The following is a 27,863-nucleotide window of genomic DNA, read 5'->3' on the forward strand; positions in this document are numbered from 1 at the left end:
AACTTTGTACTAAACTTCAACCTTACTTGGATCGTGTAAAGGTTATCTGTCGGTGTATAATTATGGAAGTGATTCGACGAGTATTTTAGAAACTGGATATATTTTTCTGGAGGCAACATCAACATTGGCGCCAGCCGGATTTCTCATCACAGAGCGCTCAGAGGGCAGATGTCCGCTAAATCTTTACGGCCTGGTTTTATCCAGCACCGTTGCTTGACATCCCGGTTTACAGCGTGTTTGAAATTGCAATACAAATATTTACTTTTATGTAGTTAGTTTTCGTAATGGACCTAACGTATATGGATTTCGTACTAATAACAAAAACTAATGTAACAGACTGTAAAATATCTTACTGCTGAGCTAAGGTCACTTTTAAGGAGAAGGTTAAATATAAGATTGACGATAACTATTTCATATAAAATTTAGATAGATCTAGACTTATCGTAAAGTATTATTAATAATTTAAATTGTAATTTCCCGTTTTATTCTGTAAATTCCAATTGCCCCTTTAAATTCCGTAAAGGGGCAATTGGAATACCTGATGGTAAATAGTCAAAATTTTAGTCAAAAAAGCAGGGATGAATTTATCTAAAGACCGAATAGAAAAGAGCCTAGGTTTTTCCCTAGTCGCCCCTATGTGTACCTATACGTCAACGTTTAAATAAGACTCCGTAGCACGTAGTCAAAAAAGATTCAACAACCGTAAGGGTGTATGGTGATTCAGATAAGGGGGTCGGGGCGGGGGCGGGCGATCTTCCATAGATTGTCAAGGTATCAAATCCGTCCTGACTGCAAGGACCCTTGTCTGTTACACTGGAACAAAGCAATATAAAACATTACAGATTAGTAGTACAATAACTGAGTAGGTCGTACCAAGATGCAATGACTACGGCAAAGTCCTAGCACCCGTGATTTTACTTTACTTTGGTCAATATTATTGTCAACGTTATTTTTTTAACTATTAAGCAAAAAAGTAAATGTGATTTAAAATATGTTGTGTCAAACAAGTTTTATTTTATAAAGATTCATTTATCTGTCATATGGTTGTCTTCTTATATAAATTATTTATACGATATTGGTCGATGATTAGTTGAGATATTGAAAGTAGACCGAACTGAAATTACTTTCACGATAATAATATCAGTTATAATTAGACAAAATGAGTGTTAGTTGTACATGAATATGTTTTAAAAGTAATTTTGTATATATTCTTTTTTTGTGTTAAAAAAATTATCAGATTAAAAACTAAATAAAGTGATAAAATTTATTGTGAAAATATACAATCCACTGTATTAGTATAGTAAATAAAGTATCTTATACTAGCAGTCCGCTCACGGATGCAATTTTATATATTTTTATTGGCTCACAGTTCCTATTAGAAAACCCGTATAAAACGCTAAAAATTTAACACTCTTCAATTTTTTTGCAAATTTCCAATTTTCTCTGATTTTTTCTTTCCGTAAGATCGTTATTACAACGAATTAGTAAACAAAAAAAGCGGTATTAAATCGGTGAAGTCGTTCTCAAGGTGTGGCTTGACCAAGGGAAATAGGGATTCATCTAAACTATAGATTAGTTTAGTTCTTATTAATATTATAAGGACGTAGAAAAAGTTCATTAGTTTTCTATGTTATCTTGGGTCTGGGTAGTACCATCGTTACTTCTGATTTTCCATAACACAAGTGCTTTAGCTACTTACATTAGGATCAGAGTAATGTATGTGATGTTGTCCAATATTTATTTATTTATTTATTAGTATGCCTAACACCTGACGACCAACTCTTAAGCAAGTGAAGCCGCGGGCGGCAGCTAGTTTATATATATATATAAAGGCGAGAGATCACCTTTGTCAGGATTAGCCATGATTTATGACTTCTAGATGCAATTGAATAACAAGATAAAACGTCAAAATCAATAGTATAATCAATATACTTCTTCCAATAAAATAAAATCAGTGTTTTGTCCAAAAATCAAATTAATAGTCTTAATATTCTTTATATCACAAATGAATCGAAATTAACAAAAACTATCGTAGATTACACGGAACAAAAGCGATTCGTCGTATTTGTGGTGCGTTTACGATGACGGTTTCTCTTCCCAGTTGAATGCCGCCATTATGTCTGCGCTAACCATCCACACGACGCTCCGCTAGATTTTGACAGTGACGAGTAGTTGTCAAATCTAGACGACGTAATACGACAAATGACGCTACGCATGCGCCGTCATATATATAAGTTTTTTATAGATTATAAAGATAATTAGACTAAAGAACGACTACTATATTTCTAGTTATGTTTATAAATAAATCATAAAATAAATTTATACAATTAAATTAAATGATGAAAAATTGCGCTGTGATTATGACGCTTTAGTACTTTAGCAAGGTTTATATCTCAAAGCAATAGCACGGATAAAACCCATCATCACAATTTCACTAAGCGCTTAAGCAACGTGCATGTTTGCAGGAAACTTATAGTTTCTATAAATATAAAAGAAAATGTTTACTGAGGTTTCAATACTGAAACGAAGGGAACTTATAAAAGAAATAGTTTTAGTAGAGACAAGTACTACGTAAACATGTACCAAGAAAGCAAATGGTTTGAAGATTATGTATCTGATGTACTCACTTCTAATTTCTTGTTTCTTATAAGTTCATTGTTATATAAAACTAAATGATAAGTTTTTTTTTTAAGTTGGCATAAGAAATCTCTTGTGTTATCACAGTTTCGATATTTTATGGTTAATTTTTTTTTCTACAAAAGTAAACACGCTGTATACGGCTCAGGTCGGACGCCATCAGAAAGGCGTGAAATAGCAGATGATCTCCTAAGAGATTATCTTACCCGCAAGATCATTTTTAGCAAAGTAGTTTTTCTAGACCTAGGTAATAACACGATGACTTAAGTACACCCGCTATTGAATGGAGAGCTTATTTTTAAAATGAAAATATCAAGGTATTTCCCGATGAAATTTTTGTAGTCGTTATGAACGGATATTTTTGTTCACTTATTTTCAAACTAAAATATAAAATTGTGCACGATATTTATAATGATGTTTAGTAAGAACTTAGTAATAATCCGACATGGCCCAGTGATAAATGCGGATTCAAACATGAAGAAGAACCACTGAACCATTTTTCATGTGCTAAATTTATGTTTATAATGCTTGCTAAACGTGCTTGGCCGTGAAAACATCATGACAAAATCGACACAATATCCAGCGTTGGATGAAAATAAGACACATGTGTATCCATTAACTGCTTTAGACCTGCGTAGTGGAATAAGTTCTTGTAGTCTCGAGAGGTGAGGGTACCTGAATTTGGCGAACTGATTTCGAATAAAAAAAATACAATATGTTTCTTAAGCTTTTCATCATCATTTCTTATTTTATCTATACAATATATACAGATTTATTGGTAATTCGACGTATTCCCGTTAGGAGGATAATTTTAACCCCCATATGGATTATGCAAAGTGAACCATTTTTGAGTTATCACCTTTTTTAAGATTTTTTTAAAATAAGTCAAAAATGCAACTTCAAAAATTTATTATAAAAAAAAAGTATCAATTAAAATCGTTTCTTTTCTTCTGATTTATAAAAACGAATTAATATTTATGGTTATTTGTCAATATTAAAACATAATTATCGGTCCAAATTTAAAAATGCGAAACGAAAAAAGGTGTTATTTAAATATTTTTTTGTTTTTTTTTCCAATAAATGCCTTAAAAACAAAAAAAATACGTTTTGAAATTAGTCCTGCAGAATATTTTAAAAACATAACCGTTTGCTTAGCTCTCCAAAAATGTATAACAACTAGGGCCTGATTTCAAAACAACCGAAATAAAATGATCACAATGGACGCTGGTGGAAATTTTTATTCGAACAAAACTTAAATTCGCTCTTTGAATGTCTCACAAATATGTTTAATACATAACCTAACCTAACCAATGCAAGATTATTCGCGTCAGTTTCCTTACCACCGGCTACCCGATAGAGGATAAGAATTTATTGATGAACCATTCGAACTAAATAAAGAGTACAAAAACATGCGTATTACGATTAGCCTTCTCGTTTAAAAGTTACTTTATTTGTTTTAAAAAAATTGGACAAAATAAGAAAAAGTATTTCTTGGCCCATGAGGGGATCGAACCCGCGACCTTCGCGTTATTAGCACGACGCTCTAACCAACTGAGCTAATGGGCCGGATGACGAAGATGCTGAAATAATGTATCACATTTCTACTAGCATATCTTTCAGTTTTAAATCGATAAATAGAGAGATAACAGTGATTACAATTTTATAAAAACGAAGAACAAAATAAATAAATAAAAGAGGTTCGGATTTTTTAGGTTAGGAGGATTTTTCATATTTATAATGAAACTTTTTTGTTAAAAAATGTTTAGTGTAATCGAATATGACTCTAAAAATGTCAAATCAATTCAAAACAATTAAACTATGAAGCCGCATAAAAATCTTACAGATGTTTTGAAATAAAATGACCTCAATTCCATACTTAAATCTAACATCATAATTGTAGTTCACGTAAGTTACTGATATTACTTAATTAATTTATTACATAATACTAGCTCTTCGTCCAGGCATTACACAGAAATAATATAATATAATACTTAAAGCTTGATTATTTATATATCTAAATATATCGCTTACAAAAGAACTAAAACAAGAAGTCAATTTTATTATCTTGTGTGTGACTCTTGACAGTCGCCAAACGTACTACTTGACTAGTGTGTGTGTACTTAGTAGCCAACGGTTGGCCACTACATTTTTCGACGCGGTCTCAGCGTTGACTATCTACATATATAGTCTAAAGTTTTATTATAAAACATTAATTTATAAGATTGACTTTTAAAATAATTCTTTTATTTTAAAAACGTTAATATTTGGTTATTTCGTTTATTCCATTCATGCAAATAAACCTTTTTGGAATCAAACTCTATTTTTATGTATGTACGATTTTTAGTTCATGGAATGGAAGTTATACGGACCCGTCGTACTGGCAGTCGTGTTGTTCCTCCTCGTTGGTACGATTTTCGAACGAAGGATTGAAGCAGCTATACGACGTATCAGTAAGTTAGTTATTAAAATAATATAAAATGGTTTTAAAAACACAAATGGTAAGATACAAAATAAGTTGCAAGTGAGGTATTTTTAACATTGATAAACTGTCTCTCATATCCCTCCTATAAAAAGAAAGGAAACCTTTTTCTAACAATTTGTATTTATTTTATCTGTGGCTCAACTAATCAATTCAGACATGTTGTCCACATTATTTATGTTTTATTTTTATTTTAGCACGCTCTTCTATTCATAAACGAATGACAAATTAATCCTTAAAAGAATTCCTTTCGTGAAATTATAAATTTTAATGTAATCAGTTATTGTAAAATAAAAGTATTTATCATTCGATACTATTTGCAATATCACGGAAAATTTTACATAATATTGTATGATAGATAGATGTGTCTACTATTTCTATTAATTTATTATTTGAAATATATAAGCATTTCAAAGGCTATGTTACGTCAATAAAAGAAGAAAATTATTTTTCTTATATAATACATATATTTTAACGTATACCGTGGTATCAATTCCATTTTGTTCATTTGTACGCAACAAACATCAAAGGAATAATATTAAGGGCAATACAATGAAAATGTACCGAAAACGAGGCTTGATATGAAATATTTATTGTTGATATTAATCGTTATGAAATTCATTATACTACATATGTGTACGTACATACTTTTATGTAAATATACGTTGATGTGGAAATGTATTGACGTACCTATTTAACGTTATTACTTTGCACCAGCCGATCGTTGGTTATCCAGAAATATATTTGCAATGGTCGAATTATTCTAGTCCTTAATCTCTATAGGTAGATACTCTGTACTCCTGGGTTCTGGTTTTAATTGTAAATAAGCTACTGTAATAACAGGTATAAGATGCATTGAATGTATATCAAATAAAATCAAAATATTCTTCATTCAAGTAATAATAATAAAAGCCGTTTATTCCGAACATTTATTTGTGTGTGCATAGTTGAGTTGTTATTATAAAATATCCCTCAGTTCGGTGACTTTTGACATAGGCCTCCTCCAACTGCTTCCATTGCACTCCGTCTGTTGCTACTTTGCTCCAGTAAGGTCCCAAGGTATTCAAGTAGACTCAAAAAAACACCTTTGAATGATCACGTTACAGTTAGTATTGAATTAAATAGATAGCTACCACTGGTTCGGAAAGAAGATTCTACCGAAAAGGTTCGAAAGAAACTCAGTAGTTACTCTTTTGTTTTATATGGTGTGGATTACACTTCTTGAATTTCCAATGCCTATGACGGTGACGGTCATTTCATAAAAATTATTAAGAAAAATATTATGTTTCAAAAAACTGTTAATCGCTATAAAATTGTATATTTATTTCATAACTAGCTGACCCTGCTAATTTATCCGCGCGTATTTTATAAAACTTTACCTGTAACACGCAAACCGACATCAAACATTTTACCCCCTAGAGGCATAAATTAAAAAAGTAGCCCATGCTCTTTCCCCGAGACTCAAACTATGTCCACACCAATTTTTATCTAAATCGGTTCAGTGGTTTCAGATTGAAGAGCATCCAGATACTTTTGCATTTATAATATTAGTATGGAATGATACTGTTCTCATATTATATTGAATATTAATTATTTTCAGTCGAACATCAACAAGCGTACCTGCTGGCTAACAGTATCAATCGCCATGACATATCCAGTATCCAGCAATCAAGCGTCAGTAGAGCATCTCAAAAAACCGTTGCAGATGAGAAATTACCAAACCTACACAGCAGTTCAGTACCGCAATTGAAAAAAATACAATATGCCGTCAGTATGCTGTCTTTACGAAATTCGTTCCCTCAAATGAAAAATAAATAATTATGATACAATATATAACAAAAATGTTTAAAAAATAAAGTCCGGTAGTGTTTAAACGCAGTTTAGATAACGTATATTATTTATAATATATTTACAAAAATATTATGTATATTCACAGTAACATTGATCACTTTCATAGAATCAGTGATAGTCATTGTTTGTGCACGAGACGTAAGGATAAGCTTATAACGCTAAGTTTCCGACTCCGCAAAGTCAATAAATCCTTCTTGGGGCAAGTTTCTATAAAAAAAATATATATTTTTCACTTTCCTTTTTTTAAATAATACTTTGGTAAAGAAGGTATATTATTAAATACAAGATTATATAGATGATAAAAAAGCGTGGTACTTGTTAACTACCAGGCAGGAAGACTAAATAATCTTTATGAGTTTTAATGCACTTTCCCGTACAAAGTCGGGACGGACAGCTAGTTATTACTATAATTGCAATATCAAAATTATTTAAATAAAAATAATGGCATTTTAAGTACAAAATGACTTCGACTAGGTATAAAATATATAAGTAAACATTGTAAAATAAGATGAGTTGTGAAGTTGTCTATTTCAAGCGAGTAGACACTTAATTGGCGGTTTCGCAAGCAAGTTTATCATGTAGTTTCCATGTCACACCGTGCGCGCATAATAAAAAATGACTCATAACATTTTCATAGTCATATTTGTGGGATAAGTAAAAAGGATTTTTTTAAATATGTTACATAATTATTGACAGATATCATATTCCTTAGAATTCATTTTTCTGGTAGGGCTTTGTAGTAGCCTTAATACTCATCAGATATTCTACCGTCAAACAGCGATACTTAGTACTGTTGCGTTTCGGTTTGAAGGGTGGGTGAGCCAGTGTTACTGCAAGTACAAAGTAACAGTACAAAGAAGAAATGGTTATTATTTCTTACAGCGCCCATTTCTATGAGCGGTGGTGAACACTTACCATCAGGTGGTCTACTTGCCCATTCGCCTAGCTGTTACCTAAAATATTGTAACAATAATTTCAAATAGAATAAAAGATGTACCTCATATGATAATATCTATTTACATATGAATACATCTTCTTAAGGCTTCTTTTTAAGTGAAACAAGAGATGAATCCCGGGGTTTTTCAACCTCCCTAAGAGTTTCATATATTATTAAATTGGTGTAGTGGCTCGCTATAAGGCCGCGATGAGATTCGTTTTATTAAATTAAAACAATAAAAAACATTTGACACATGTCAGAAGACTATACATTGCTATTCCTCTTTTTAAGTCGATTAAAACAATACAGTTTACAAAAGAAGATAAATTAGCACCAGGCGTTATATAACATGATTATTGTATTATATCTAAAATAATATCTTGTTTTTTTTTTTTATGTCATAGGAAGGCTTACTGACAAATAAGCCACCTGATGTTAAGTGGTCAACATTGCCGATAGACATTGACACAGTAAGAAATAGTTATCATTCCTCATATCACTAATATACCACCAAACTTGGGAATTAAAATGTTATATCCTTTGGGTTTGCAGTTACACTGACTAACCGTTTTGTATAGGATGAGTTCAAAGAAAACTCGATGCAGATAAAATTAACAGCTCTTTATTGGACGTGCGTAAAGGTTGGGAATTTAAAAGCATCTTTTCAATGATAGCCGAGATGGCCCAGTGCTTAGAACATGTGCATCTTAACCGATGATTTCGGGTTCAAACCCAGGCATGCACCACTGAATTTTCATGTGCTTATAATTCATCTCGTGCTCGGCGGCGAACGAAAATATCGTGAAGAAACCTGCATGTGGCTAATTTCAGCGTGAAATTGGAGCATCGTGGTGGAATATGCTCCTAACATTCTCCTCAAAGGGAGAGGAGGCCTTAGCCCAGTAGAAGGAAATTTACAGGTTGCTAATATAATGTAAATGTTACAATGACATGGCGAAAACGACGACCTTTTCGTAATAATTAGATGAGAATAGCTTGATTATTGCTTGCGTACTGTCTAGAACGGTTATATGTGGTCGCATGCGTGTACAATAGGTGGTAGGTGAGAAGGTTGCTATGCTATTTATGTCAGGCGCTAACACTAACTTATCCTTTAAACCGGAATACAATACTGTTAAGTATTGTGATTAGACGGTAGAATATCTGATGAGAGAGTTAACCAATCAACATAAACGGACTTGCACAAAGCCCAATCACAAAGTACCTGCTCGTAAAATAAATACACAATCGCATTGAATTATAGGCAAGAAAAATCATCGTATAGACTATTATAATCCTTATACTCCTTTGTTGTAGTGAATTAACGCAATTCGTTCATTTAAGACAAAAATATATGTGAAGAATAAATATAAAATCCAATTATACCCGACAGAATCACTAAATGTGTGACGCGTCGTATCCATATGACGGTTCTAGACAAGGACGAATTATCCGGGTAACCGGGTAATTTCCCCTGTGACCGCGCCTTTGTATACCCGTTTGAACGACATACATCAGATTAAGATTTGTATAAAACAGGAAAGCACGTAACTAGATGGAATATGACCTATCACTATACGAATTTAGAGCAACAATCTTCATTACCTGATTATAGCATTGGGTCAAAGTTCGTTCCTCGTGCCCATATGGGTTCAATTGTTATCTCTCTCTTTTTTTCGCTCTTTACGTGGTCATGTCGAACTAGTACCATTTATTATATTTGCGCACACCCTTATAGAAAATAATATAATGTTCGCAAGTTAACTATGGATATAAAGAAATTGCTCCTTGCGTTTTCCGCGTAATATAATCCATAATAGTTTATAGTCTAAATAAATAAGTTCTACGACTTTATAATATTAATAAACCTCTTCCCAAATTTGTTTTAAAACCAGTCCTCTGCCCAAATTTTGCCTGGAAGAGATCGCTGTTTTAGCGATAAGGCCGCCTGTTGCACTCATGCAACTTTTAAATGTTAATCCTTAGTTATAATGTAGTATGTATGTAAGTGTTGGTGCAATAATGCATAAATAAAAAATAAATAAAATAAATAATAATACCTAATATCTAAATTTGTATAGCAAAAATGGAAGGAATGAAATATATGAGTAGCTCCTGCATTTAGCGCATTCAACTATAAAAGTCTCCTGGTTTATAATATAAAAATAAGTATCTTTTCTCCAAAAATAAGACGAGCAAATAGCCCGCAAAAGTTTCTTGATGTAACATCTCATCAACAGTTTGTTTCTCATTAGATTCAGAACTTGGAGAAGTTTCTCTAATTGATTTAGAAGCTCTTTCCTTGTTTATTTTTGGTTGTTATGACCTTTTCCGTAATTGTCCCATAAGTTTTGTTTCAATTATCAGTTTGTTGATAAATTTTCACATTAAAAGGGTGAGAAAAAAGCTCTGAAAAATGAAACGGTAAGAAACAAACTCGATTCTCGATGTTTAATTGTAAATCATTAAAAACGACATATAGCGATAGGCCATGATACTTGTATCCTGAAAACATTATTACATTTGCTGTCAATGTCATACATCAACTTCTGACATTTCACCATAAAGATCTACGTTGCGACTTGAGTTCATTTTTAAAGAGCCGCTGAGCTTCGATGCTATCGATGAAATCGATATTTTAATATTTGTATGTGATTTGTCTGTTTTGATGTATAAAATGTATGTACAATTGTCTTTTAAAGTTAGTTATCAAAAAACAAATTTGAATGACGTTTAGCCGAACTGCAGAACATATTATTAAACATTTAATCACCTTTCTGTGGACACATGGTGAAACTGTCTTATAAATGAAAAACAGCGCAGATATAACTTCAATAAAAAACAAGCATTTCTATTATCGTCCTGATAAATAAACTATTCTTTGCCAAATACCTCATGTATTTTTCTAATCAACGTTTACGCAAAAAATGTCTATATATATTTTACCTATATATAGTCGTAGTAGCCAAAGTCCTTCCTTGGAGCTCAAGTTTGTTTCATACCTAATTGCATCAAATTTGGATCAGCAATTTGGCTCTAAAAGAAAAATATATTAGAATAGATTACACTACAGTTAACTAAGACCATTAGACTGACTAGTAGACTTAGACTTAGAGATTAACTTATGCGTTTATTTATTGCCTCGTTAACAGCACGTAAACAGCAAATTTCCATGAAATGAAAGTTATTCTTAGATCTCACATAAATCCACCAATCTCAAGCGGAGTTAGCAAAAAATCTTCGACAGAGAATATTTTAACCTGAAAAATATACCACGCATCTACAATATTTACTAAAGGTAACGTTATTAAGCATTTCAATCTCTTATATATTAAACTAGCTGTTGCCTGCAGCTTTTCTCGCGTGGTAATTGATTATATGACAGAATAATTTAAAATCTTACGGTAATTTGAGATCTCTTTGTATACCAAATTTGTAGTTCGATTTTCATGAGCTAAATCCACCAGACTGCATGTAGGATATTTAGAAATGTCCATGCGAAAAACAGTCTTCTCTAAGGTTAATTTTAAAGATATGAACTTGTGCCTATGGCGAAGCAGACTTTTAGCGCGAACTGCACTCTCTTGAACTTAAAGAGGTATTCTGATTGTATCAAATATATTCGTGGAATATACACTGTTTCTCCTTTAGCACATCCAGTGATAACTGTAGCCTCTATGAAATTACGATGGAGTGCAGTTACTATTAGTCGAAATTTCAACCCCTATTACTTATATACGATAATTTTAATTGGTTTAAAACGCGGTCGAGTACCTACCCGCTGGTCCGACCAGATTCAAAATATAACGGGACTCAATTTTCCGACTGCCCAGAGACTAGCCGAGGACAGAGTGATGTGGAGGAAGCTAGTCGATACATCGGTGAAAGCATTTCAGGACAAACACGACATTGAGTAATAAAGCACCCGAAGAAGAAAAAGTTCATAAACCCCGTTTTACTCTCATATTCTTTGAACAGGTAAATTAAATCACTTCTTGGTTAGCAAGTACAGTAGTATGGTAAACGAGCGTCGCCTCGTATTCGAGGCGTAGTAAGTTAAAGTGTAGATTTTATTGTTCGACCCGAAGTAGCTTGGTCTTTTGTTCCATATTATTTGCATGTTCTATTACATGGTAGTGTCGATCTATTCCATAAACATGATCTTGGATGTGTTGACTTATACACTTGATACGATGAACCACAATTTGATAATAATTTCTTTGTTTGATAGTTATTTAATTATTAGTGTAATCTTCCTTTGAAGCGATTTGCTCAATTCTAAATACCAATCAATTTCATTTTATCTGTAACCCAATTTATTGTTCGAGTTCTTTCCTATTGTTTTAAAAAGCAATAATTTATAATTGTGTATATAAAAAAAGAAAAGTCTAGATTTCAAAAATGTAAAAACAAGATATTATTTCCAAGTGACTTAATCAGTCAATGCTCACATTTTCAATGATGACGTAATAGATACTACATACGTAACGAACCTTTTCGGATTCCAATACAAAAAAAATATCGGAGGCCCATCTTTGCCTATAATGAAAATGACTGTCGAGCGTTGGACGAGAAGTTGGTCAACCGACAGTATATACCTGAAAGCTTAATAATCAAAACTGAAATTGAAATTATTTTTTTTATTTTCAAGTTATAGTTACTCACAGCAATATAATGCCTGTTGTAATATTAGACAATTATTAAGTCAGTTTTATATAAAAATATAAACATCTTAAAAACGTATGCCGTAAAACGTAACCTCGAAAAAGTATTTTTAAATAAAAGTATCATCTGTGGCTGATCATCTGATCGTCATAGCAACGCCACTGTGGCCGCGATACCCAACATTTGCTATATAAAACCAGTAAGCCCTTAAATATATTAATGATGTACTTTTTACGTAATCTTTCTTAAACCGTTCATTAAATTAAATCATTCATTACGCTATACGAGTGGAATGGATTTAGTTAGGAAAAATTCTAGGTAAAATACTTAGATGAATAAATGAAAAGATGCACCCTTTTAAAAAAGTGTCGAACTCTTGGGACTTTAAGGAATGAAGATTTGTTTCGTTCGTCCAAAAATCAGACCCCTTGACATTCAAATTAAGAAAAAATATTCATCCAATCGTGTTGACAGTTCACCTGTGCTTTGTAATATGTCCTTTGTAGTTGACCGGAGTGATCCAAATCGGTCAGGACGACAGCATCCTATAATAAACACAAAAAAAATAATAATCCATAAACAGATAAAATAATACGATGTATATTAATGGAGTCGTAAAAAAATACCCAATGATATATAATAATGAGATTCATAAATTCATGAGTGTGTAGACAGTGGGAGCATTAAATATTCACACGGTGAGGAGCGTCATCAGAATATTAAAAACTGTTTTCTTAATATGAGAACGAAAATTTCATTCGTTCATTCGTTTGTGGTACACGTGGAATTTGATAAAGGAATGTTATTGATTAATATACAGGGTGAAAATCTCGTTAAAATGTATCGGTGGAGAAACCTTATGTAACGTTAAATAATTATTAAAATAATGATTAAATAAATTAAGGGGTCGTTAATTTAAAACAGATTGTAATTTACCGTGACTTTGGCTGTGTAGGTGGTACTCACTTACCAATTATTAAAGTAATACCTCGTATTGCTTCCGATTTAAAGGACGAGTAAATAATAAAATTGATAGATATTTTTGTGATAATGAGAGGTTGCTCAGTACAGAGTTGATAATATTACATTTGAGTTACATAGCAACCTATAAAGGTCTACTAGTATCGTGTTTTTAAAAAATAAACATTGGAGTTTATTCCACCGCGCTGCTAAAAGTTGTATTTGTACACATTTGGCATATTTTCATCCCACGCACGATGTTTCTACGTCAAGCATGAGATTAATTATTATTGTTATACACAATTTTGGTACACGAAAATTACTTCAATTAAGGGACTAATTTGGTACACATGTTCTATTGCTATTATTCAAAAATCAAAGTTCGTACAACAAATAACATACGGAAACCTTTCGGCACCAAGAAATCATTCAAATTTATACTAATATTTTAAATGTGACAGTGTTATTTTACGCTTTCGCGGCCAACTGAACCGAATTTGATGAATTATAGTGCGCAATAATCTTGAACCCCAAGAAAGGACATAGGCTATTTTATTCCTAAAACCTAACACGCGGGAAAAATCGCGGACGTAAACCAAAACATGTATGGGTAGAGCTACACTCAAATTTCTTCGACCAAGTATATTCGACCTTGAAATTTTACCCTAATTGCACCTAAAGATTCTATTTAACCTTAATCAAATCAACGCTCACGCAAATTGGATAGATAGTAATTGCTACAGACTCTGAGTGTAACTTGCCCAAAGGAATTGAATAAAACTAATTAAAATCTGTTCTGTACTAACATCTAAATACTCTGCCCATCGTCTAGACTCTAGACATCATTATAAAGTTACAATCAGTTCGCGCTGACCTCACTCTTAATATCAAAACCAAGAATACGTCTCCCGAGTACACATTTTAACGTAATGTGGAAAGGAAACGAAAACAAGAACTCTATTACGCATTCCAAACAACTTTTTCATTGGTAACATGTTAAACGCGTCTCCAGAAAGTGCCTTACGTTTGTTCAGGACTACCCAAATAATCTATTGCTTTGCAAACTTGCGACATATCCATTCAACCATTATGCACTTTTAATTTATAAAGAATAAGGTCGAAAATCTCTTGTCGTTTGATAAATCAGCCGTAAATAAATAATTTGTACGATGTTCGTATACATTCTTGATAGAATTAAAATACAATGGCAATATTCGATGACGTTAATGGAGTTTAGGTTATGTCAGTATATTTCTGTGTTTATTTGGTAAATAGTGATAAGCAACTTTGCTTCGAATTCCCTACGGCCTACCTATTGTAAGTTAGTACAACTATCTAATCGAACCCAGTAGTTAGAACATATGAATTTTAACCAAATAAGAATCCACAATCCCGTTCTCGATCACGTGCAATTTTCAAGAAATTTCGTGTGCTTAATTTGAAATCTTGTGTTTGACGACGAAGGAACATATCGCGAGGAAACTTGCTTGTGTATCATAAAAATAAGCTACAAGCAATCACCATTGGAGCAGCATGATGGATTTCGTTCACACGCTGGAGAATTTCGTTCACGGAGAAAACGCCTCAGCCCACAGCTGGGCTAAGGCGTCAACATTTAAACACAATAACAAATTTCTTACTACTGCAATTTATTACATACAAGTAATATTATTTTGAGGCCAAAAGAGGATTTATTTATATTGATTGCACCTTTGCAGTTGTAATATTTCATTATTATAATAATATTAAAAAATATATCGCTTATTAAGATAAAATATCATTAAAATAAGTTCAGGTCTCACGTAATTCAAGCGCAAACAGACTCATCTGATCTTTTTGCTCTCAAATCATATTCGGGTTACATCTCTCTAGGTACAAAATCATTTCGTAATTAAACGTCAATGGCAACACAACTCTACTTCATTCAAATAGAGTTCGTGTCACAGTAACAGCGGTTTAATGAAAAAAGTTTTTGACCGAAAGCCTGCTATTTCGACATTCCAGTTCACATTTTAACTTAAATACGTCCGTATTGGATTCTGAAATGTCAAAATGTAAACAGTTTTACGAAAAGCTTTGCAATAATTAAATCCTTTTAAATTTTGTTACCTCTGTAATTTTTTTTTAAATAAAATATTAAATGTTACACCTAAATAATTATTTAATTTATTCGTGACTTTATGAATTGCTTATCACTTCCTGACCGATTCCAGCCACAGCCATTCTGATACGATACTAGCCAACTGTGCACATAATGTTTTAGTTCGCATGACGTATTTGTGCAAACACAAGTGCCCTCGATCTCTTCACTCTCTTTAGCTGATAGGATTTTTAGGAGCAATCGAACAAAAACTGAGAGAGATAAGTCCAGGATAGACGGCCTTATCAGCATTCAGAGGAAGGAAGTGTGTACACTGCTGACTGTGGAACTTGATAACTTTTTACTTGACCAAACTAGGACGTGAATCCAACACCTAACCTATATATATAAGCTAGACACTAGACCAACGAGGTATTGCTGTATTTTTTATTGACGATAGATACGCCAGAATAATCAGAAACACGATATAGATTAGGAATCCCTAATGGACAGTTGATAACAAGACAAATACAGTTACAAATACATAAGGAACTACTTCTTCTCTAGTACAACAACAAACATCTTAATCTCCGTAGGTATTAGAGTAGGGACTAAGAAGGAGCACGCGCTACTCAATAGACGTGACAAAAGTTAAAAAATGGTAAATAAATGTAGACAAAATAAAATAACATATGAATTTATAAATTAAAATGGCACGGAAAATATTATGACATAAAAAAGTATAAATGTTACACTCATTTTACCACATTTTTTTTTTCTCTCCAATGAGAAAAGACTAACAATATATTTTCCGTAAATGGTGCAAAATAAAGTCGCTCCTCGCTTCGGTTTTTAATTTTGTACACTAACTTCTTCTCAAGTACACGTTGTATTCTGATGCGGTTATTACCATTATTTTGAAATTTAAATGGTGCTTTTAGGCTGTTATTTAATGGCGATTTGTAAACAGGCAAGCGTTTAGCGTAGACAAAACGCAGCAATCTTCCAATAATACAATTGTTTGATTCTACGTCTCACACTGGTATCTTTGATGCCACTAAAGTGGAATGGATCGGGTGTCGTACGAGAATATACAAAATGGCGTCCATACCGCTATTAGTAACGAACTTGATGCGCACCCGCGGCGAATTCGTGGCACGCTCACTGTGCCTTTGCTTCGCCGTGAACTAGTCGGTGTGATAACAGCCTTAGAGTACTAATAACTCGATATATAATTATGTGATAGATGATAGATGCGTTAATGTTTTTTCTTAAAGCTGTATTTTATGATCTGTAATGATTTAACTCAGAAACTTATAAAGGATTAAGTTCCAAGTTTCTTCACGGTTTTCTAATCTACATTCCAAAGGTTTTAAATTTAAATAAACCTTGGATAACGACGTAAATAAACTTTGCATAAAAATATAATTTTTGATAATGTATAACTGAAAATTCTTAAAATTAAACTAATCACATCCCATTTTCAGGTTTAAAACTAAGGACAATAATTGATCACGCATTATATAAATACATCTTATCAGCGCCATCTATGTTTTTGCGTGAGTACTCGTACATGATACATCTTTTGACTTTGATGCTTTTGATATAACTTTAGGTTGTTTATAAACAAATAAAAAGGTGGCAGTTTTAAAACCAATAATAAATTATAATTATTCTGAATTTAAATAGTAATAAACAATATACTTTAGTGGCTAAGTGGTCTTCTGACGGATTTTAATACATTCCATAAATTTGTTCTACCGTGTCGGCCATTTTAACTTTAGTGTTAATTTGTTTTCAATTACGAAAACATGAACATGACTTCTTTTTTTGTATCTCACATAAGTATATTCGCCGTTAGATTCCTGAGGAATCTGAAATGTGACCATTGAGTGCGATGAACCAAGCTTAGAATGTGTTATTGAAATCACATAATCGTCATGACTGGCTGTTAAAAGTGAAATTTTACGCAATAACAATGTCCACCGTGATAGAGAGGCTGTTATTATACGAGTACATCGTTACTGTGACCATATAAAATATACGTATTGGGATAATTATATACATAATTAAAATTATTCGATTGGAAAACTTTTACTTTCTAATCATAGAGTAATTAGATTTAATATTTGAATTAGATTTATTCGTTGTTCTCGATGACCAAACTTTTTCAAAAGATTATGTAGTAAATAATGAAATTCAATTTATTGTCAGATTTATTACTATGTAATAGTTAGGTGGACTATTGAAAAAACACCTAGAGGTAAGTGGTCACCACCGCCCATAGACATTGACGCTGTAGGAAATATTGAACATACATTAGATCGCGAATACACCTCAAATCTTGGTAACTATATCCCCTGTGCCAGTTGTTAAACTAACACATTTCTTTGGCAGTGGGCACTTCTATATTAGATTACAAGAAAAATAGTAAATGCTTTATGTATTGAAGAAGCAATTTTATTCTCATTATAATTTTAAAAAATACAATATAGAAGTCTTTACCCCTACTGATTCTTGTCAATGGTGACACAATATAACAATGTTTATTTGAGTGAGCTAATTGTAAACATGAGCTTTTACAAAACCTACCGTTCATATTTGAATAACGCAAATATGACCACGTTTCCGATTTTATTTAAAGCTAATTGTCGTCCACGGCCTCGCTCGCGCTTAAAGGATTGGTCGTCAGGCATAAAATAGTATACTGTGTCCTCCCTTGAGGTTCAAGCTTGCTTCATACAAAATTACATTAAAATCCGTAAAGTGGTTTGGCCGTAAAAGGGCATCACATAGGCAGGTTACTTTCGCATTTATAATATTAGTATAGATCTAGTTCCTTATTTACTTTCTCAGGATTAATCATTTTTATCTCTTATATAATATTTAATTAATTTTTTCACCTTCTATTATTTTACTCTTAAGGTACTTTTACTTTAAGAGTAAACGGAATTTGAAAAGCTTCAAGGATTTGGAATTCACTATATTCTCTCTTATATATATCTTATAATTAATAAGACTTTACCTGCTCAATCATAGTAATGTTTTTTTTTAATAAATAACTAAAAAAACCTTCTCAAGTCAAATCATACGACAATTCACCTCATTCAAGTTCTATAATAAACATTCAAACATAAACGTATGAAATATATATATATAAAGTCTGTAGTAAGTTTGTCTTTAAATACCCAAAAGAAAGTTCGAAGTATCATGGTCACCCTACATACAAATGTTGCAATCAAGTGAAAGTCAGCCTCCAAGATCTCGCCGCATACGCCAGAACGGAACCTGACATACAACATGGTGAGTACGTTATTTTGTAATAATTTTAATTCTAAATTTATTAAAATTATAACAATAGATAAATATAATCTTCGATCGTGTGAATTTTTCGTTAATTATCTTTTTTTTTTATTTCAATTGTGTATTTTTTTGTGAATTCTTAACAAAACCACAAGGGTATTTTATGTTAAATTGATAGATCATAGACTGACAAAATAATTTAAAATATATTTTATTTAATAGAAATGTTTGTTTTCGTGTTTGTTCAATAAAAAAAACAAAAAAAAGTTACTTAAATAGTATAGGTGCTTCATTTATCATTTAACAAGACTATCAATTTAGTATATAATGTATGCTATATAAAAAATAAAAACATGCTAACAACTCTGTCGTGACACATTATCGTTCATCAAATTTTTAGATCAATTGTCGTGATTACATTTCAGACATTTTTGATACCGGTTACGACTTGTGAAAATCTTTGTAACCTTTCTATAATTTCACTGTTGACTTTCCATAGAAACTAACGCTATCACTATGATACGTCACAGACGGAAAAAAATAAAAAGTGTAATTATACGGAAAACTTGACGACCTCCGTGGTCGAGTAGTGTGTACATCGGTTTTTATGGGTACGCAACTCCGAGGTCCCGGTCCCGGTCGATTCCCGGCCGAGTCGATGTAGAAAAAGTTCATTAGTTTTCTATGTTATGTTGTCTCCGATCTGTGTGTTTATACACACAGATCGGAGACAACATCTCCGATCTGTGTGTATAAACACACAGATCGGATACATACCGTCCCGGTACCGTTGTTACTTCTGATTTCCATAACACAAGCGCTTTAGCTAATAACATTGGAATCAGAGTAATGTATGTGATGTTGTCCAATATTTATTCATTTATTTTATTTATCGAATTATATCTTACGCTAACAATTTATTGTACTTACTCAAACTCTAATAAATTATTGTAAAGTGCTTCCTTCATTTAATTCCTTTCTCGTGTTTCTAGGGTGCGTCTCATAGTGATCAACCCAATCAAAGTAAGGCCGACGTGGTCGCGAGAATACGAAGCAGAGTGGAGAGTGTCGATCCAAATAAAGCGAAAGAACTAGGAGGAGTCTTCCTCTTCAATATCATTAAAGGAACGTCAGTTTATTCCTGGAGTAAGTAATTTTATGTTACTATTTTACTAGAAACTATTCGTAATTATGTCTGAAATTGTATATTTTTAATTAAACTGTAAACAACCTCTGAATTAAGATATTTGAACATTTAAATGAATTTAAAATATAAACAGATTGGATAGGCGATAAAATATTTTTAAAACCACTTTTTTTAGGGTCCGTACCCAAAGAGTATTACTAAGATCCCGCTGTCCGTCCGTCCGTCTGCCACAAGACTGTATCTCATGAACCGTGTTAGTTAGACACTTGAAATTGTCACAGATGATGTATTTCTATGGCGATTATAACACACAAAAATAAAAAAACAGAATAAAATAAATATTAAAAGGAGCTCTCAAACATGACATGAGACATGATTTTTTTACCGTACCGTACCGTACTTGGTTTTATAAATTAGACCTGTCTTTATCTGGACATCAAATTAATAGGAAATCTTAGGTCATTTAATAACAAAATATATACAATAGTGGTACACCATTAATACTGCATATGCTTCAACGTTCTCCTAGTTTACTAACGAAGTAATTCGAACCCCTCGAAAGGATTACCGACCGTGATCGACTGCCTATACCGATATCGTAGTGGTATACATTATATAGAAGTCCACAAAACAGTGCATTATTTAGACACATTCCTACGTTAAATATTTAATGTTTTTAAATATTAACAAATAACGACTCTCTTTAGCTACGACCGCACCTGTGTGCACATTCATAACTAAATTACTTTCAAATCTGGTATTTAGTAACGCAGTAGTTACTACGTCACCTTTCTGATAGATACCTTATTTTGCTGTCAAATAAATCGTGAAATATAAATTAAATATAACATAAAACAACAAATAAATCGATTTAAAATGGGAATTTATATAACTCAAACTTTTATATCAAAGTTTTTTTTCAGCACTAGATCTCAACAATGTCACGGTATACGAAGGTGAACCAGACGAAGATCCAGATACAACGTTCACGCTTAATGAACATTATTTCAAACAGCTGGTCTTCGGCAAGGAGGATCCGAGAGTGATCATGCAGGCTGGTAGATGTTCCGTCACTGGAGATATCATGAGGGCAATGAAACTTGAACCATATATTAAACTAGAATAGATATAGATAGATCCATATGCATTGTAAGTTCAACTCTATGTAAAGGTTTTTGAAGAAACTACAAACTATGAAAACCATACCTTACAAATATTTTTTTTTAATTTAAAAAGTTTCAAGATAGACTTAAGAAACAATTATTAGTTAAAAAAAAATCGAGTCGAATTCCGTACACATAAATGATATTGTAAAAACTTATAAATATATCAATGAACGAGTATAAAAAAGAAAATAGATAGTTAAAAAAAAAATAGAAATATTACGGAATGTTACATAAATATACGAAAGTCGTCCACTAGAGGCGTTACAACAATCAAGTTTCTATTTAAAATAAATAGTTATGTAATTGACGGATATAGATAAATAAATCTTATACTTTTAAACCGACAGAACGTACAATTTTCATATTTTATACCGACATAATGTGTTAATAGATCTGTATCGTATTTTTTAACATTTGCTGTGTACAACATGAAATATTAATACAAAACAAAAGCCAGACAATTATCTATGTCTGGCTACGTCATAATACAATAAGAAAAAATATATTTGAATAATTAATAAAGATTATTATCAAACGCAATTAAAAATAAACTTAATACATTAAAATAACATAACTTCCTTTTTCCTGAATGAAACCATTCATTGTACCATTCCTAAAAAAAATATTATATGCTAGGCTATGGTTTTTTCAATGTTTTTTCAAAGGGGTGTAGGTCGGGCTGAAAAGTGAATAAAATGAATGAAAAGTAATGCATTCATTTATTTTAATTAATTAATTATTCTTTTAATTAGTTGGTCACAAAGTTACCAGTAGAATCATAATAGTTCTTAATTTTCATAGTTAATAGGCTAAGAGTAATAATGAACAATACAAAAAAATATATTGTAATTTAATTTGTATCGTGTAAAATAATTCAGACCTTATAGTTTATCATATACAATTCAATTTAATTTGGAACAATAACATAAAGCTTTAAACAAACAACATCCATCTTTATGTTGCCAGTAATTTATAGAATCTTGTAGAATTTATTTAAAAAATAGCATACCTCTTTATAAAGTATTTTTAGTGTGTGTACGACTTAACTTTTTAATAGTAGCGTCTTGTGATAGTCTTGTTTTTATCTGTGACTAATCTGTGTATTTTTTCACAAATAATACGAATATTATTGTATTTTCAATTATCTTAATACTAATTGTAATAAAATTTCGTACATTAGATACATAATTTAATACATTAGGATTTTTATACATTTTTTAATCATTTTTGAACAAAACATTGTATTTCATTTCATATATTTAAATAAACAGAATTAAAAATAACTATTTTAAAAACTTGCTTGTCATTTTATTTTACCGACTATATTATATATTTAGTCTATTCCAATCGAAGAAAAAATGACATATCATATCATATAAATTTACAAATATGTATATTTATTTAAGGATGTAGTTAGGTATGTAAGGTCAAATCCGCAGTACCTATATCTATTTATTTTTTAAGGTTAATTTTCATTTCGAAATATCAATGCCGTATCATTTCTATTTGCAATTTATAATTTGTAATGAAAAAATATACCATTTTGTCTAATAATTTACGATTTTTAATAAAAATCAATACGCAATTAGGTCTTTGTGGCCGAGTACAAGTTGAGCCAAACGTGTAATTTATGACTCGAGTAACACTTCAATGAAAATGTATCTGCATCTATCATCAACGATATCTCGTCGTTATATATCTATTATATGTATATTGTGTGTTGCGATTCTAATTTCATGAAAAGTTAGACAAATAAATACATTTTATATATTTAATATCATAGATTATTCAAGCTCCCTGCCAATGATATCACTTCAATTCGATGTCAAATATTGCGTTATTATTGCGTTCCGGTTAAAGATATAGACTACTTTTTTTTAATTCACGCCTCAAGGGAGATAAATTTGTGGGTTAAGCCGCAGATTCAGCTAGTATCTAATACATATATATAAGAGATGGTAAGAAATAGTAAGCAATAGTTTTAAAAAGTCGAGCACATATATTAACCGAGCATAGTGAACCCACTATGCATCTCTGAAAACCTTTGCAAGTACCACTGAGTTTACGTGTTTTATTTATTACGTATATGTGTGTTATTGTGGTCAAGAAAACCATCATGAAAAATATTGGTTTCTCTGTCTTTACATAGGATATTCTGATACATGTATCCAACCAGTATTCGAGCGGCGTGATTATATGAGCTCCAATCTATTTTCATGATTTCTCGAACGTAGATGAGGTCTTTACTCCGCAGTGCAACTTATACAGGCATTTACTTAGCTAGATTATTAAAAACAGACATTGAGCAGAAAATATTACCATCATATAAATAGATAGATATTTAATATTAATAGTTGTGGAAATCGTTGCGATCAGTCGGAACTACAAGTAGTATAAATAGTAAAGTGTAAGGATACGCGGAACACAAGCAGGCGGGAAGTGGTGTGAAGGGTTCCCTCGAGACAACATATTACTAATGACGGTTTTAAGACATCACGTTATTTTTTTTATACATCAAATTGAATCGTCTTTATCTAAACTATATAATATACATATACTTAAAGTCCAACTCGCCGAGTTACGGAGCAAAGACTAGAAAACTACGACGTCGATATTAAATTGTGTGTGGACACACAGGTACAGTTCAATTTTTTGCGAGTTCCATTTTTAAAAAAAAAAAAATTTATGCCAATAAATCACGTCTAGTCACCATTTGGTATTGCTAGTATAATTATAATCTAGTTTAATAAAAAAGGTTTTTTTTAATATGTTTGTCAATGGGTATATCTCAGAGGCCCTGATGAAACGCACTGCCTTGCCCTATGATTGCTTTTCCATGACTTATTGCCTCATTTTCGTAACCCACGAATGAACGACACGAATGGACGACAATTATATACGAATGAAACAATTTCCATTCTTGTAAAAAACCTATAAATCCTGATATATGTAGATCTGGACCACTAAAGTAACTTAAATATTTTTTTATTTCTCGACAATGAATTTGCACAGAATATCTTATAACCTCCATGCTCCATACATTATACTGACATTTTTATTCTTTATTACTTTAGTGAACTACAATGACTTACTTGTATGAAATCAAATCGTAAATAGATTTTTAATTATCAAAATTAAAATTAAATTTCCAATTTTGCTACGGCTATTTGCAAGTAAACAAAACCACCATCATTTTATTCGTCTATATGTCTCTTTATTTGTTCCGGATAATCTTCAAAACAATAAAAAATACAAACAAAACAATAAAAATGTAATAATTATTTGTCCCTGTGGTAAAAATAAACGGTTATTTTTCAATCCTCTCCATCACAATGTCACATGTCAAAAAATATTAAATTTTTTTGTGCTCTCGAACCGTTTATTGGTCTAGTCTAATCAAGATTAAATTTGAAGCTGTCATATTTGGTATATTAGGCACGTTATACACAGAAAAGTGCATGTTAAAATAGTTTTATTAAAAAGTTTTTAATACAAAAGGCATTCTAATTGAGTTCTTAGTCTTGTTTAGTTATTATTAACAGTATATACTGATAATTACTACACTCTATTCCAACCACAAGAGGCGAAATAAACAACATTTGACATCGATTTGAAGCGATATCGATGGTCGAGAGATTGAATAATCTATAATATTCAAATTATAGATTATTCAAGTTAAATAGAATTACTGTAAATAATGACATATTAATCAAGAATTTTTAGTATTGTACAATGTAGCTGAGTGGTTAACAAATCGCATGGAATACGTAAATCTGAGGTTTGATTGGTTAATCCGTATTCCTTCTTTCGATTGGAATAAGTATAACTAGATACAAAGCCCCCGACATAGACCCTACTATAATATAGCTTTCTGTGGGGATATTACAGTATTTATATCAAATCAAACCAAATCAAATCAATAAATCAGTATCATGGAATTATGCAGTAGCATAATACTCCATAATAGATTTATCGACTGCAACATTTATCAATCCGCAACAAATATTTGATAGCAACAGTTGCTACGCTCTAACCGTAATAGTCCCACTGGTAGCCTTCTTTATAAACTGTCAAATACCCGTATCTACATATAATCAAAGACAATAAGATTTAGACATAGACAAAATTACTATTTTTTACCAATATGATTTAATATTCCTAACATGATTATAAATTATAAAAGAGAAAATCATAGACGATTTGTTAAATTTACTTATATTATTGTTATATATTGTAAGTTAACATAATGGGAATACCACTGATTGGGAATCACACTCCATCAGTTGTTTTTGAAGGCTGCGTGGCTCAAAATAAAACCCAGATTACGTCACTGTCTTTTAAATATAATAGTTTTAATTTAAGACATAGATGCTTCCTTTTAAATATTAAACTTCGACAGATTTATCGCAATGAAATTCTCATTACAAACCGAATAATAGATTTTTTCCGCGTTAGTCATAACGGTACACAATGTTTATTTTTTTTTTTAATGAGAACATTCAAGGAAATATTATTAAGGTTTATCGTCAAGTGTTAGGCATAAGTAGACTATGTCCTTCCTTGAAATTCAAGCTCTCTTCATATCTAATTTCATTAAATTGGCGGTTGTGCCGTGACAGACAGATGTATGTATATTAGTATGGAATCACTCACAAAGGCGCGCTTACACATTGAGCCTAGGGAGGTCTCTGTAGACTGAACAGTAAAAATTCTTAGCAATAAAGTTAATTCAATTTTACTTTTAAGGAATGTTTAAAGATAAAACTTTATACAATAATTAAAATCCTAATTAAGTGTAAACCCTTAAATGGATAATTATAATTAAAACGCATACATTAAAAACATACTTGTGAGTACTTATCTTAATATAAACAATGTCTCGACAGGTTTGTAGCGTTACGGTACCGCGGTCATGCACCCCGGGACCCTGACATTAGCCGCTCTAAATATAGAGCCTACTTGTACCGTTTATGAAAACAGGTGGGCCGATGATTTGCCTAATCTGATGATGGACACCAAATAAGGTCTTTGGACACTTTTGTTAGTTCAACTTTATATTAAGCTGTAGGTGTTTAGCAAAAGGATGTTTTAATATTGTTAAAATCCTTTAATAATAATATAATGTCTAATTTCTTTAAAAAATAATTTGATTTTTAAATATGAACATAATTGTTTTTGAGATTGGACGTAATTATCAAAACCTTCCCAAAACGATGTACCATGAGGAAATCACTTAAATACAATTAACATACAAAGAACTATCGTCTTTTTGCTGTCAGTATGAGTGACTACAAAAAGAAGGGCAAATATTTTATTGAATTGTTCTAATGTTGTCTGCTCTTTATTATATTATACTACCTAAGACATTTTAAAATTAAAACTATGCAAAGATAACCTTTGATATATGTATTAAGCATATACTTGGTGTTAAGCCAACTTGGTGTAAGACCGGGTTTTGTGCAAGTCACTAGGTAGGTACCATGTTCCCATCAGATATTCTACCGCCACACAGCAACACTTAGCATTGTTGTATTTCGGTTTGAAGAGTAAGCCTATGCAATTGCAAGCACAAAGGACATTAAAGCTTAGCTCCAAAGGTTGGTGGAGCATTGGTGATTTAAGGAATGGTTAATAACTCTTACAGACTATGGGTGTAGGTGAGCACTTACCATCAGGTAGCCCATTTGCAGGTCCTGCCCACTTATAAAAAAGTGACTACTTAAAAATATTAGAAGTAAAGCTTTATCTTCTGTGTGTGTATCAACCTGAATCAATGAAACAATTATTCAAATGCCAGACACAGCAATGCAAACATGCTTTGTGTTGCTGTGTTTGTAGATTTATTTGTGCGAGCCTGTCTGGGGAAGTACGACCCACTCATCAGATTTTCTACCGCTAATCAGCAATACTTAATATTTTTGTGTTACGGTTGTTCCATAAAAATAAAAAATCTGTCTAATTAAAATTAAAATAAATGCTTGATTGATAGTAGTTTTTGATATAATTTACGTCAGGTCTAGCCGAGAAGCAGTCGCTAGACACCGGTTGTTAGAGGATACTATTAATGTATGGTCTATTCCAACCACAAAAAGAGTAAAACAGTCTTGCTCGACGCAGAAGATTAGCTTGTAATAATGTATAGAATATATCAATCCATACTTTGTTATATAACAGGGCATACCCTAACGCAGCATTGAGTGATAATGTTTTTAAAATTCTAAATACCGATATTTATATGCGGGCGTAATCGTTATGTACACGAATACACTATTGTATATAGTGAAACAAGCTTCCGCCCGCTGCTTCACTGCGTATGAGGGTACAGTTTGGGGGGAGGGGGGGGTTTAACAGGTGTTACGGTAAGTACACATAGGTTACTCTACCAGACAATAATCTCACTTTCATAGCCTTTCATTCAGTTACGTTCAGCAATTCTGGTATGTTTGCGTAACAAACACCCATCCAAATTTTCGCTTTTATAATATAAATGAATTTTGATGACACATGTTTCCATTTACATTTTATATTCTCACACACAACTCTGCTCTTTTGTATTTATAAGTATCCATTCACGTATTACACTCTTATAACATGGGTGCCTTCAAACGAGGGGTGAAGAGGCATCTTGCGGGCTGGCA

At 31.9% G+C, this 27,863-nt stretch overlaps 1 protein-coding gene, 1 long non-coding RNA gene and 1 other non-coding gene across 3 annotated transcripts; 2 read left to right on the top strand and 1 right to left on the bottom strand.

Annotated features, from left to right (window-relative positions):
• Window positions 1–4,129: 4,129 nt before the first annotated feature.
• On the bottom strand, window positions 4,130–4,203 carry Trnai-aau. The gene has a single exon. It is a non-coding gene; the product is annotated as a tRNA-Ile (tRNA).
• A 253-nt stretch (window positions 4,204–4,456) lies between these two features.
• Window positions 4,457–6,958, top strand: LOC125070990. The gene is made up of 3 exons (XR_007119899.1): window positions 4,457–4,542; window positions 4,982–5,087; window positions 6,717–6,958. It is a non-coding gene; the product is annotated as an uncharacterized LOC125070990 (long non-coding RNA).
• Window positions 6,959–16,676: 9,718 nt separating this feature from the next.
• LOC125071139 (fatty acid-binding protein-like) lies at window positions 16,677–21,185 on the top strand. The gene is made up of 3 exons (XM_047681230.1): window positions 16,677–16,799; window positions 19,905–20,058; window positions 20,983–21,185. Exons 1-3 carry the CDS (start codon window positions 16,677–16,679, stop codon window positions 21,183–21,185), a joined length of 480 nt encoding a protein of 159 aa, XP_047537186.1.
• The last annotated feature ends 6,678 nt before the right edge of the window (window positions 21,186–27,863 follow it).

Source organism: Vanessa atalanta, chromosome 18, assembly GCF_905147765.1.
Source record: "Vanessa atalanta chromosome 18, ilVanAtal1.2, whole genome shotgun sequence".
NCBI lineage: Eukaryota > Metazoa > Arthropoda > Insecta > Lepidoptera > Nymphalidae > Vanessa > Vanessa atalanta.